Source organism: Sciurus vulgaris (assembly GCF_902686455.1).
Source record: "Sciurus vulgaris genome assembly, chromosome: 8".
NCBI lineage: Eukaryota > Metazoa > Chordata > Mammalia > Rodentia > Sciuridae > Sciurus > Sciurus vulgaris.
In genome coordinates this window covers 140,378,979-140,393,256 of record NC_136468.1, presented here as the reverse complement: position 1 = coordinate 140,393,256, position 14,278 = coordinate 140,378,979, and the positions used below count along the sequence as shown (strand labels likewise).

At 56.1% G+C, this 14,278-nt stretch overlaps 1 protein-coding gene across 4 annotated transcripts in view; it reads right to left on the bottom strand.

The window, feature by feature from the left end:
• Window positions 1-14,278, bottom strand: part of KSR2 (kinase suppressor of ras 2) — a gene marked incomplete at its 3' end in the record, with an annotated part of 403,959 nt that overhangs the window by 4,886 nt on the left and 384,795 nt on the right. For all 4 annotated transcript variants that reach the window (XM_079151534.1, XM_079151533.1, XM_079151531.1 and 1 more), the window contains 3 exons: window positions 11,478-11,574; window positions 10,444-10,577; window positions 4,524-4,655 (listed from right to left, as the gene is read on the bottom strand). In XM_079151534.1, coding sequence (XP_079007660.1) covers window positions 4,524-4,655; window positions 10,444-10,577; window positions 11,478-11,574 — 363 coding nt within the window. The remainder of the gene's footprint in view (window positions 1-4,523; window positions 4,656-10,443; window positions 10,578-11,477; window positions 11,575-14,278) is intronic.

Here is a 14,278-nt window from a genome sequence, read left to right as displayed (position 1 = left end):
AACAAAGAAAAAGAAAAACAGGTTTGCAAGTTAGAATCCTTCTAGCAGCACCGTACGGGTAGGTGACGTCACCCCCCAGGGCAGTTGTCCTTAGCTGCCAAAAGAGAATCTTTATGAAAGAGGAGGGAGATTTATCTGGGATGCTGAGCATGGAAGCGTGGAGGCTACAGTCCTTCTGGAGAGGCTGACTAGGTGACTGTCTGCTTTAGAAATCCTGATGTCGTCATGAACAGGGAAGAACTCGCTCCGTGGCCATGGGAGAGGCAATGGGCCAGCAGTGTCCTCACGGTGCCCTGAGCCGTGGACGGTGGTGAGACCGGGACAGAGGAACACAGGATGCTGGGGTGTCACTGAGCTGTACCCTGGGAGCAATCCTGGCTCTCTGAGCACCAGATTCCCCAACTCAGGAAACAGCTGACACAATCCTAGGAAATGATTTCTCCTCGCCTCTGAGATTGTGTTGTTTGAAAGAACATGAAACAACCTGTTATTTTCTTGACTGCTCAGAGGACAGTGTCCAGCCAGCCCTGCCCAGGTCCGCACGGCTCAGTCCGGGGCTGGTGCAGGAGGCTCCGGGGCTGGCCCGTCGGGAGAGATGGCCGGCAAGCTCTCTGGGGAAACTGCCAGCTGACTGTAGTTACCCTAGCAAGCGATCATGCCTTGTGAATCTTTTAGATGCTCAATTTTAGATGCTATTCTAAACCTGTTGCTGGGGGAGGGGTCTGAAGCTCGCCTTTTTATTCTGACACTTTGCAGAGCCAATGTCCCCCAGGCCCCCTGCCCCAGAACCTGCTGCAGTTATTCGTACTAGCCAATCCCAAGTCTGCCCACCCCGTGCCTCGGGATCCTACCCAAGGAAACCACAGGCAAAGGTTCCCACCACACAGTCCTCCTGCTTCTCTGCCTCCAAACCCACCCTGGTGCTTCCCACGCCCTGCCTGGTGTGGCATGTGCCCTCTGATGGGACTTGTGAGTAATAAACTGTTTTCAATGGCGATCATCTCCTGATCTGTTGGCCTCATCATAACTGAATAATAAATGCCCACATTCTAAAATGGAAGAATCACTGTGAGGCCCATTTTATGAATGAGGAAACTAAGGTTCAGAGAGGTAGTGTGCCTTATCCCGGATCACACAGCCAACAAGAGGGTCAGCTAGATGCCGAAGCCAGCTAAGTGGACCCCAGAACTGTGCCCAGTATAGTCTGCTATACTGGGAGGCCTGTCCTCTATCCATTCGAAAGCGCTTGGTCAGGCTGGGCTGTGGCTCAGTGGTGGAGTGCTTGCCTAGCACGTGTGAGGCCCTGAGTTTGATCCTCAGCACCACATAAATCAATAAAATAGAGGTATAAAAAAAAACCATAATGAGCTATTTCAAAAAAAGTCCTTGATCATCGGGGAAGTGATGATGTGGGGGTACAGCTTGGTGTGGACGGCTGGCCTCTGGGGAAGGAGGTATGAATGGACTGTGGGCAGCTCTGACGTGGAGCGGGGAGGACGTTCTTCCCCGTGCTGGGTGCCTGCGAGATGTTTTCCCACTCAGTCCTTAGAGCCCCTCAGTGGGTTTTGTTATCCTGGATTGGCAGGTGAGGGAAGCAGAGCTTGGACTGGCAACATCACTCCCAAGCCCCCTGGGGCTCCATGGCTAAAAGCTCCCACCGTGCACATAGGCTGCTGCCCGTCCAGCTCCCGGCTAATTGCCCGAAGGCCAAGCACCCAGCCATCTGAGCCTCGGTTTCCTCACCTGCCAATTGGGAAGAACGTGGTACCTGCTTCCCAGAGTAGAAGTAAGGAGTGCGAGAGTCAGGGCACACCAAAAGAGCTTAACACAGCGCTCGATCCACTAATAAAATTTGGTTTTGCTCTCAGTCATTCCTGGGCATGAGGTTCCCAAGCAACAGGATGCTCCTAATTGGCAGGAACCCAAGAGCGCCAGGTCGTTCGCGATTCAGCAGTGTCAGAAATAAAACCCTCATTAAAACTCCTTTCAAGCCCAACTTTAAGAGAAATTCACTTCGAGAAAAAAAGAGTTGCTGAAGATGGAAATTCCGGTGGAAAACCAATTACTTACTCTGGTACATTTTGTTAATTGCATTTTTTTTTCTTTTTTGAGTGCTAAATGTCTTCTAAAATATACCAACTTAATGATTGCAATTTGGTTTCAGATAACAATATCTAACTAGATAAAGATTCGGGCATTAACTAATCAGGGCAAGTGACAGCCTTTCATGGCACCCAAGTGACAGATGTTGAGAATCCTGATCTCCAAACCACCCATCGGGGGTTGATGGGGAGGTGGTGGCGGGGAAGGTTTGCAGGGGAGACCGTCCCTCTAACGAGCCTCAGCCATGCCAAGTCTCACGGCCACGTCCACAGCCCGCCACGTGCCCAGGCCCAGGTGGACCCCCAACCCTTGCGTCCATGCCATGGGTAAGGCCAGGCAAGGGTGAGCCAGGCCGTCTGAGGCACGGGAGCCGGGAAGGTTTCTTGGCTACATCTGCTCGCTGGCTCTGCCCCTGCGTGGGCTGCTGCATCCCGAGCTCCTCCCGTCTACATTTCCAAAGACCCTGCTCACTCTCTTGCGATGATAGCTCTCACCCACAGCCGCCAAGTCTTAACCTCCTCTTTTCCAAACTCTGGATCTGTGCGTTTGTTTGCCTCTGGCTGGTTCTGCCGGGTCGGTCCAAGGCTGCCTGAGCTCTCTCTGTGCAAACCTGAATCCTTTGCCCTCCTGGTCTCCGCAATCCTACCTCGCTCACCTCCGGGGCTCTACCTTGCCCAACGACACCACTCTCCACCAGCCTGCTTAAGGCAGACAGCTGGGTACCACCAAACTCCAGCATGTCCACTCCCTAAATGCTTCTGAGAGTCACACCCATGGACACTGGGTCTGTGGCAACTCCAGGACCTTCCCTATGGATGGGTCACTGAACCTTGACCATGTCCTCCCTTCTATTCGCTACATAGCAGCCAGAGAGATGCGATGGAACTAAAACTCAAATTATGATGATGTCACTTCTCTGCTTTACAACCATCAATGGCTCCCTAGTACCCTGAGGCTGAAAACTCCTTAACTCTGCTAGTGAGTCCCTATAGCATGGATCACACTCTCCTCTCTAGTCTCTCAGCCTTACTTTCCCCATCAGCTTCCTTTCCTCCCCCACCCCATATAGATTTCTCTCCTGGGGGAGAGTTGTTCTTGTTAGCTTTTGTATCTTTCCACGTGCCTCCATCTACCCTGTATCCAACCTCTAACAGACTCAGGGGTGCCTTCCTCCTGGAAGCCTTCCCTGGTGGGACTGGGCTCTCTTCTCTCTCCCATTCCTGCTTATCCTCGGCGCAGTGTCTATCACACGACACCAACGCTAACCACCTCCTTGTCCTCCACAAGACACAGCAGGGACCGAGGGTGATTTCAAAATATGTCCCTGCAGATTGTCTGATACTCTCTCATGTAAAAGGCAGAGCTTAATTTTTCTCTCCTCGAGTGTGGGCTCGATTTAGCCATTTGCTTCTAACAAGTGGAATATAGCGGAAGTTTACGGTCCATTTGCCTGCTGAGCAATACATCTGCAAGAGAGGGGGTTTTCTTTTTTCTTCTTTTTTTCCTGGATGCTGGGGATGGAAACTGGGACTTCCGGCATGCCAGGCTCTACCCCTGAGTCCCATCCCAACCCCAAGAGAGGATCTGGAACGTTTCCATCACAAAGCAATGAAAGAAATAAGGACTGATGACTCTTTAAAGCGAAGGATAGGCTGATTTTCCTGCTTTGGTCCTGACACATGTATGCATGTATTGCAGTTTTACATTGTACCCTGTAAATGCATGCAATGAGTATGATTCTGCACCAATCCAAACTAAAATAAAACTAAAAAAAAAAAAAAAAGAAAAAGCAGAAGGATACGGAGGAGGAGATCTACGTAATCTCTGAGAGTAGGTCCTAAGTGGCACCGTGAGCTCACGCAGGTGAGGGGAGGAGCTGAGGCCTCCTCCTGAGAGCCATGTGAGTGGCCACCTTGGAAGTGGCTCCTGAGTCCACCCAGCCTTCAGTGGAGACCCAATCCTGGCACTGCAATCTCATGAGATCAGACTCACTCAGGAAACCTCCCTCAAATTCCTGATCTAAGAAACCAGGGAGAGGACAAGAAATTTGATCCATGTTGCCGAGTTTGGGGGTAATTTGTTACACAGCAGTCGATCACTGATACAACCCTGCATCTTGTATCCCCAGCCTGTGACGCTGTCCCAGCACATCGTGGGTACTCAGTAAATAGATACTGAGTGAATGGATGAGTTGGAAAGCTAGTTATGGCCACATAACCAGTTAGAAACCAGACGTGCCTGTGTTAGGGTCATTCTTTTTACGACACCCCGCTCAGATCGCCCCGTCTCACCCGGATCCAGCCACCTTGGCCCCCACAGACAGACAGGCATCCTTGGCCCTTGCAAATGCATCAAAGGAAGTCTAGGGAAGTGACCTCTGCCCAGGCGGGGGCTCCCGAAGGCCTGGACGGTCCACCTACCCGAGTGCAAAGACGTCAGAATGCTTGGAGAAAGGGAGCTTGTCCTCCTCTGTGTCGGGGGATAGCTGGCGGATGATCTCAGGTGCCAGGTGGCACAGCCAGCCGTTCTGGATGCGCAGTTTGTCGTCTCGCCTGGAGAAGCGAAGCACAGGTGAGCTCCATGTCCCAGCCCGGGAGGACGTGTCCCTCCAGCACTGACCAAGTCCCCAGAACGCTCTCTGCTGGTTTTCTTGCTTCCCTCCTTGGGGTATCACCTGATCTTCCACTTGAGGCTGAGACCCCGTGGGAGGGGCAGGGAGTGCAGCCTGGAGAGAGGGACTCAGCCCCCAACCATCACTGGGTCTTGTCACCTCTGAGGACCCCCTTTTATTTTGGCACCAGGGATTGAACTCAGGGCACTTGCCCCCTGAGCCCTGTCCCCAGCCCTATTTTGTATTTTATTTAGAGACAGGGTCTCACTGAGTTGCTTAGCACCTTGTCATTGCTGAGGCTGGCTTTGAACTCGAGATCCTCCTGTCTCAGCCTCCCGAGTCGCTGGGATTACAGCTGGGCGATTCAACAAGCACAGCTGACTCTTGTTATACACAGTACCTACTTTCTATGTTATAAAGTTGCTGGGAACATGGAAATAGCAAGTACTGAAACTTTTCTAACCCACATTAAAACAGAAAATGTGGCATATCTACACAATGGAATATTACTCAGCCATAAAGAAGAATGGCATTTGCTGGTAAATGGCTGGAACTGGAGACTATTGTGCTAAGTGAAAAAAGCTAATCCCCAAAAAACCAAGAGAGGCTGAATGTTCTCTCTGATATGTGGATGCTAACACATAATAAGGGAGGAGGGAAGAATAGAAGCTCACTGGATTAGACAAGGGGGAATGAAGGGAAGGGAGAGGGCATGGGAACGGGAAAGACAGTGGAATGAATCAACATAACCTTCCCCTGTTCCTATATGAATACACAACCAGTGAAACCCCACATCCTGCACAACCACGAAAATGGGATCCTAATTAGAGTAAGTTTACTCCATGTAAGCTTAATACGTCAAAACACACTGTCGTGTTCACCTAAGAAGAACAAATAAAAATAAATAAATCAAGAAATACAATGTCTGTTCATCTGGTCTCTAAAATCAACCCGCAACCACACTTGTAGAAATGTTGCCTAGAGAAAAAAATAAACCCCCGCGCGAGGCTACAGGAGTCCGGAATTCGAGGCTCCAGAGCTGCTGTTATACTGGACAGCTGGGGGGAGGGAGGGAACGTCCCAAATGTGGTCCTGCAAGATGCCCGGTCCCCATCTCCACTTCCTACACACGGGACGCGACCCTCAGACACTCCCAAGCTTTGTAGGTCTGGGCGCTGGAGCCGTGGGAACCAGGCAAAGCTGAGGACTCACTGCACTGCAGCCCTTTGGGGCCTTTGGTGGGCGGCTTAGCTTAGCCCAGGCGGCTACCCCAGGACACTGCCGTCCCCATGCTGGGAGGAGACTGGCACGTCCCTGGCAGGCAGCCATGTGGCCAGGTGACACCGGTCCCTTTGTTCTACTGTCGGGCTCTCAACTTGGGCGCCACGGGCACTGGGTCTGGATGACTCTGCGTTGTGCCATGTAGGACGTGCGGTGGCCTGGCTGGCCCCCGCGCCCCCTGTGGGGACAGTCACCAGACATTGCCAAGCCACCCTGGGAACCGGGCACATCAGCTGAGAATCCCTGTTCCGATTCAGATAAAGCAAGGAAGCAAACCAGGGTCTAAGGTCCAGTGCGTCAGCACCAGACTGGCCCCGGGCTTGGGCACCAAGGCCAGGCCAGACGCAGCCCCTGCTGGGAGGACGGCTCACCCCTGGGGGACCCTGGGGCGGGCAGAGTGAGGGGGTTCTTGCTTCTAGCATCGGGGCGCCTGCAGAGGTCTAAGCATCTGTGTGTCGCTGGCCACTGGGGGGACCTGGAACAGCCCTGAGCCCTCACTGTCCATCCACAAACTGGGCGCGCTGACCTGCACGTCCCCTGGCTGGCGCGGGGGTAAAATGGAGGGCACCTGGCGGTTGCCCAGCCGTGACCAGGACCTGGGTGTACCGTGCAGACCCGGACACGCACAGTGCACAGGCACATGGCAGTGTGCGTAACACCGGTCATCACGCGTACACACGGGCATTCCACGCACACACGACACGCGGCCGTGCCCTGTGACGTGTGTGCATAAAGGAATGTCTTCAGGGAAGCCAGGTCAGCCGAGGACTGGCATGGCGGGGTCACCAGGACAGGAGCGGGGTGGCCACACAACCCCCGTCGGCCGGGGCAGGCGTGGGCACGTGCTTGGGAGGGGGCCGGGCGCCAGGCCCCAGTGCGTGCTCCCAGGGTGACAGCCCGCCGGGCCTGCCACCTTCGTCATGGTTATTATTATTATTATTATATTAATCGCAGGCTGCGGGCGGCTGGCGTCTTGGGGCTGCCATGGTTAATGACACCTTTTCCTGATGGCAGAGGACAGCTGTGTGCCGGGGTCTCTCCGGGTGTGCAGAGCTCGCTCACTTTAAAGTGACCCCATCAAATGAGCACGCCCCAGGCCAGGCATGTCCTCTGCTGAGCACCTGCTGTATGCCAGGGTTTCCGTCCCCCCGCAGGGCTGCTCAGCCCACCCTGCGAGGACCCGTCTCTATTCTACAGATGAGGTCACAGGCTCCATTCAGCTCGGTGACCTGCCCAGGGTCACAGAGGTAATAAGTCATTAAATGAGCCGGGTGAGCTTGTCTCCATTCCTCCCGCCCCGGCTGATGCCGAGCTCCACCTGGGCTCTGGGGGACGCAGGACGCCAAGCCTGACCCAAGCCAGCCCCTCTCACTCGTCACACTTCAGCTTCGGAAGCGCCATGTGAGGCAGGGGCCGTTGACACCCGCCTTCCACCCCCATTGTACAGGTGAGGAAACTGAGGCTCGGGAGGTGTCAGATGTGAATGTAATGAAAATAAGTTTCCGTCATCTCTTCTCCTGGTGTTAAGGACTGAATTGTGTCCCTCTCGAAATTCACCGTTGGGGCCCTGACGGCCAACGTGACCATGACTGAAGAGAGGGCTTTTACAGGAAAGGAATCAAGTGAGGTCCTACGTCCGGGCCCCCATCCCCTAGGACTGGGGTTGTTGAAGAGGAGGAGTCTCAGAGATCTCTGTCTCTCTTCTGCTGCCTCACAGACAGGCCGCGTGGGTCACAGGAGAAGGGGGCTGTCAACAACCAGGAAGAGAGCCCCCATCAGACTCTGGGCCCTCACGCCTTGACCTTGACCTTTCTGCTTCCAGAACTGTGAGAAAACATAGCCCCGTTGCTCAAGCTACCCGCCCGAGGCGTTTTGTTACAGCAGCCTGCGCAGACTCATTCGCGGGGGTCGAAGAAACCGAGGGACCTCCGGCCTCTCTCACGGGAACTGATGCGGCTTCCTGCAGAGCCTGCAGCCTGGCCAGGCCCCCCCTTTCCACTCCTGTCACCCAGTCCCCAGGCTGCCAATCAGGGCCCCATGGTTAAGGGGTGACCCCTGGACTGTGCTCCAGCTTGGGGTGCTGCCTGCGGAGGGGCCCGTTCACAAACAGGAGGCAGGCAACTGTGACCCCGCCTCCAGCGGGGGACCTGCAGGGCCCCAGAGCTACCGTGGAGGTAACTGTTACCTGCCAGGTGGGAAGAGCCCTGGGGCTCACGGGACGCCCCGAGTCCCACCTCCCCGTGGCGGTCCCCATCCTGCCCAGGGGACTGTGCAGGATGAAGGATGGCCACCACGGTCACTGTGACCGCCCCTCTGAGAGACGGAGTCGGATTCTGCTCCCTTGAATCTGTGCTGGCCTTGGGTGACCTGCTGATAATAACGGGATGTCGTGGGAGGAGTGTTCGGGGACTTTCAAAGTGAGATCTCCTGACGGTGTGCGACTTCCCCCCAGGGCCCTCGACCGCTTCAGCGGGCCTGAGACCACCACGGCGTGAGGAAGCCCCGTGCAGTCACAGACAGGCTGCACAGAGAGGGGAAAGGGACAGGAGGAGGAGGAGGAGGAGGAAGGGGAGGGGGAGGAGGGGAGGGGGAGGAGGGGGAGACCCCAGCAGTCCCGCCACCCCCACCCAGCCGCGAGCAGGAGGAAGTCAGCTGTCAAGGCCAAGTTCAACCCGCCCGACTGCACCTGCCCGCACCTGGGCACCAAGGCTCAACCGAGCCGCCAATCCACGGAACCACAGGTGTCAGGACTTGTTGAAGCCACCAGGTTCGGGATGGTCTGTGACCCAATAACACAGAGCTGGGCCAGGGACAAAGCCCCGGGAAGCCACTGACGGCTACGTGGCGGCAGCGGAGAACCCGGGTTTCTTGCCGGGAGTTGGGGTGGAGGACACTCTGGCCTCTCCCTGGCCACTCGCCGATTTGTGTTGGCAATAGGCTGGGGTGGGGTAGGACGGGGTGACCTGGCTGAACTTCCTTTCGGGTGGACACCGGTCTCTGCGTGTGAGCTAAAGGAAGCGCCCTCGGGTCCTCCGTGTCCCCTCCTCTTCCGCACGTGGCTTGGGCAAACCCATAGTCTAAAGGGAGACCAGGAGGCCCGGCCCGCTCCCTTCCACAGGGCGGGGACTCGAGGTCAAGAAGGGCCTGTGACCAGCACTGCTGAAGAGCCTGGAAAAAGCCAAAGAGCACACAGGCCTCCTTTTGCCTGGAGGCTAACACTGGGCCTCCACCAGCTCCTTCCCCAGCCCAGGTTCCCACCCACGGAGCCGGCCCGAGGCCCCCAGGGGAGCCACAGGGAAGGAGGGTCCACTGGTCTCGCTCAGTGGCCCCTCCAGGGACTCCCCTTGTGCTGTTGGCCCATCTGTCTGCTGACTGTCTGCTTATTTTCTTGTCGTGGGCACTGTGGATGCTTTTGGAGACCATGGAACCCCTTGGGGTGGGGTAACACCTGAGGAGAAACCCGAGCGGCCGAAGCCGACCACACCAGCCGGGAATGGCTACGTGGGGTCTGCCCACCTTTCAGGCGGTCGTCTGGCTTAGAGTCAAGGCAACCCCCAGAGCAGGAACCAGATGCCCGGGGCGTGGGGTGTGCCTCCAGGAAATCAGTGGTCGCCCCAAGAGCTGAAAGGGGAGTGAAGGGAGGGACGCCTGGGCCAGCCTCCAGGAGGGACAGGCTGCTCCTTATAAGATGCATGGTAAGAAAAAACCCGCTGGGGTTTCAACTCTGCGTGTGTGTGTGTGTGTGCGTGTGTGTGCGCGCGCGTGCAAAAAGTGCACTCCAAACAAAAGGCAACGGCACAGGCCTGGTGGCTGGCTTGTTCCGGATCTGGCTGGCTCTTGCACGGCCAACGCAAGGTGGCTTGCGCTGGGCAAAGGGCAGTTGGGAGCGAGTGACTCAGCCAGGGTCGATGTTCTCCTGGGCGACCCGGGGAGGTCTCTGCCCCGCCCCCTGTGCTGGATGCTTTGCGTGTCACCCCATGTCACTGAAGAACCTTCCAGGCAGCACCATTTTCTTGCAGGCAAGGAAACCCAAGTTCAGGGACACTGGGCACCTTGACTAAAGTCGCAGTTAATGAGCAGCAGAGCCACACGGTCTCCCTTTAAGCCCTGGCTTCTTAACTGTACTCCCGCTGCACGAAAATTAATGAATTCCTAAGGCGGCGCTGAGCAGGGGCTCCGGGTGACGCCGACTTCCCGTCACTCAGGGTGAGCCAGGCTCCAGGGCCGGGGCCTTGCAGGACGCAGGGAGACCCTGTGCTCAGGGACTTGCAGGCAAAGGTGCCATTTGCAGGGCAGGCGAGCAAGGCGCTGGCCCCGTGGGAAGAAGAGCTTCACCCCGGCGTCCCTACTTGCCACTCAGCTCGGGTTGCCCAAGCCACGAGGGGTGCGTCCCCGCCCCCTGCTGGTCATCCGTCCAGAAGCCCTCTGGGCACTCCTGCCACCCTCACCTGCCGGCCTGCAGGACCCCGGAGATGCTGAAGAGCCCGAAGTCCGTGATGACCGCCTTGCCATTGTCGTAGAAGACGTTCTTCGACTTCAGGTCCTTGTGAAGGATTCCCTTGGCGTGGAGGTAGCCCATGCCCTGCAGGACGCGGGGACACAGGGCTGCCTGAGAAACCCAGCCCCACCCGTCACCCCAGGCGGCTGTCCCGCACGTGGGGCGGGAGAAGGCACGGGAGTGGGAACAGGCAGGGTCCTGAGCCACGCACCCGCCCGCCCCCTCAGGATGACTGCAAAGCCACCTCCTTGTAGCTGGTCTGCTTCCTGAAGAAGAAACAAAGGAAGACGTCCCTAGCGGGGTGGCGGGGGCAGGGACAAACAGGGGGCGAGGTCCCCAGAGAAGGAAATTCCATCAGCTGCCTCCTCCCACTTGCCCTTGGAAAGCCAACTCCTCTGCAGGTTTCCTCTCTGACTGCGGAGCCCCTGGTCCTGCCCCATGTCCCCAGTTCCCAGGGAGACACAGAGCAGGATCTGCTGGAGGCGGAGCCCAAGGGCAGACAGGAGAGGTCGTGTGGTCTCTGTGACCCATCTCGCCTTCCCTTTCTTCTCTCGGCTGGCTGCTAACACTTCCCAAACCCAAGTGCACCTGACTAATAAAGGCACCTGCAGGAAACACAGGATGTTCCTGTTTCTTTCAATCCCAAACAACACCCAACACCTTGATGTTTCCCGGCAGCTGTGCGGGAATTCAAGGACTCTGAGGTAACGGATCCTAACCCAAGAACCCAGCCACCTGGATGTCCCCACAGATGAGCGAGCCCAGTGACAATGGGACTCCAAATGGAGACCCCAAAGTTTTCCAGACCACGCCTCAGGGTCCTGTCTCAGCAGAGTCCTTACTTTCGCACAATCTGGTATTTTTCAGGGCACGTCTGACGTCTTTGAGGCCCTGGTGGTCTAAACCCAGGATCCCTGGGGGTTTCTCAGGAGGGGCCGGGTCTTCCCGAGGGTCAGGCGTGGGTGGGTGCAGAGCCTACAGTACCTTCACAATTTCCTGGGCAATCTGCCTGGTTTTGTTGACATCCAGGACGATCTTGGCATCCCTCACCACCGAATAGAGTGTCCGTCCCTTACAGAGGCTGCAAAGCAAACGGACAAGACCATTTACTGAAATGATGGGCAGTCATTAAGAAGTGACCCAGCGCCGTCAGGAGGAGCCACGTGGACGTGCTGCCCCCGTACCTATCGGTTAACAACCCGGGACCGAACCTCAGATCTGGTTCAGGGATGGAGATCTGGGGGAGACGTTCACACAGATTCTTCGAGAACTGCCTACAACTTCCTGGCAGGCAAAGACGCCTGCAGACTCTCGCGGCCTTCAGAGAGGGACTCGCCACCTGTAGCCCAGCCAGGGTCCCCCAGGCAGAAAGCTGTGCAGAAACCAACCGCAGGCTTCTGGGTCCTCAGACGCCACTCAGACAGCACTCTGCCCGCCGCCCGTTTGTCCCGGCTGCTCACGCCCGCTGGGAGCCGCCCGGGTGTGGGGACAGTGATGAACGACTAATAAAGTGCCAGCTGATGTGCGCTAAGGACCATCAGCAAACGATGCATTCGAGCCTCGTGTAAACAACCCGGTGACACCGCCCAACCAGACGCCGGTCCAGCTGGAGGGCTTCTCGCACTATTTTCAGCCTCATTGAGTTCACTTCGAGGACCAGCGGCTCAGGAGGAGAGGCAGGAGGAGGAAGGACATTATACAGCGAGAGCAAGGCCCTCTCCTGGAGCTGCCCGCACCCTCCCTCCCGTCCTTCCGCGGTGAGCCCGAGTCCAGCACACAGGTGCAGAATGACGGTGAATGAATGGACTCGAGATCCACCATGCTGTCCCTGGCCCCCGGCCCTGGGCCCGGCTGAAAGAAGAATGTCATTATGAAAATTAAAATTTCCATCTACATCAAAGTAACAGCATGCATGTTCTTCTCGAAACCCGCAACTCCGTTGCTGTGACACTCTAGGATTATATTCATTCACGTAGTATTTATTGAACCCTGGTTGTGTATTCGATTTTGCTGAAATCGTTATTTCCTGCAGTTGAGCAAGAACTGTGGTATAGCAAGCAACTCAAATCCCAGCCCTGCCCTGACTGTGTGTCTTTGGATGGGTTACTTAACCTCTCTGGGCCTGTTTCCTCATCTACCAAAGGAACCTCGTGACACACACCTTGTCATTGAGTTTGAGGACTGAACGAGACAAAGAGAACAATGCCTGGCACTTGGTGGGAAGTACAGTAAGCCAGTTAAGCACACAGGGGTCTCGAGCCAGACTCTACAGGAGGAGGATCCTCATCTGTCAGGTACTGGTTGTGTAACCCCTGGCAAGATTAGCACCCTCTCTGTGCCTCAATGTCATTATCTGTAAAATGAGGCCAATGGTTCTGGTCTCCTAGGATTATTAAGAATCACCTGAACTCAGATGTGTCAAGGAGTAGACACTTCTTCATGCCTAACACATAGTAAGTCCTCATGAAGTACTGGCCTGTTATGAGAGGAAGAAAATGATCAATAAAATCATGACACAGACACACACACCTGCTTGTGCAAATCTATAAATGATATAGACACCTCTCACACTGTCTGCCTCCCCTGTCTCTAATCTGTCTACCCATCCGTACACACACTCATCCCAAATGCACCTATAGCAGCTGTGATTTTCCTTTTTTCTTTTTTGTCGCAGGGATTATTGAACCCAAGGTCCACGCAACCACTGAGCCACATCCCCAGTCCTTTTAATATATTATTTTGAGGCAGGGTCTGTTAAGTTGCTTAGGGCCTCACTAAGTGGCTGAGGCTGGCTTTGAACTCTCGATCCTCCTGCCTCAGCCTCCCGAGCTGCAGGGATTGCAGCAGATGCCACAACACCTTTGAGTTTGACTAAGGCTGGTTTCTTCACCTGCCTGAGGTGAGAATCCCCAGGCAGCTGACTCACAGGGGTTCTGACTCACCTGTCCAGGGTGGCCCAGATGTCAGCAGGAGGCTGCCCAGATGACTCAAGGCTACCCCACCCCCCAGCTGTCCCAGCCAGTGTTTGCTAAGCTGCTGGGGGTGGGGGGTGTGGTGGGCTGAGCAGCCAATTAAGACATATTGACATTTAAATATTCGCGATGGCGGAGACCGTGGGTGGATTCCCTCCCCTGGATACTCTGTTCTCGATCAGCCTCCTACACTCATTACAGGCCGGGGCCCTCCCCACGGCTGCCAGCAGAGCAAAATGATTGCAGGAGGCTCAAGAGTCCCAGAGTGGCCTCCCGTTTCCCGGCGAGCTTCAGAGGCCGGTGCCTGCTGCATCCTCCTTCCCAGCAGCTGCTACTAGTCTTTCCTTTCTCCCCTCACTGCCTCCCGGCCTCCGGAGCTGCCAGACAAACCAGCATGGGCGGGTCGGGTCTGAATCGCCGCAGACTCAGTTGGCCGCATCTACCCATTGAAACCCACAAATAACCCGGATCGGCCATTCCCCCAAGACCACTGGCGCCCGTTCACCCCAGAGAGGCGCTGGAACGTGCTCGATGTTACTAGCAACCCGTTTGTCTGAGCAACAGACTGCGCGAGAGCGTTGCGCTGAGATTCCTCGGTTGAAACCCCAGCCTCCTCCCTAAGAGGGCGAGGAGTGGGCGGTGGGAGGTGATGAGGTCATGCGGGCAGAGCCCCCCGTGGCCCCGATCAGGGCTTCCATAAGGGGTCCCCAGAGAGTGCCGTCGTTCCCTGTGGGTACGATGAGGAGGGGGCCATCCGGGACCCGATGAGGGTCCTCGCCGGAGCTGGACTGCGCTGGTACCCCAATCTCAGAC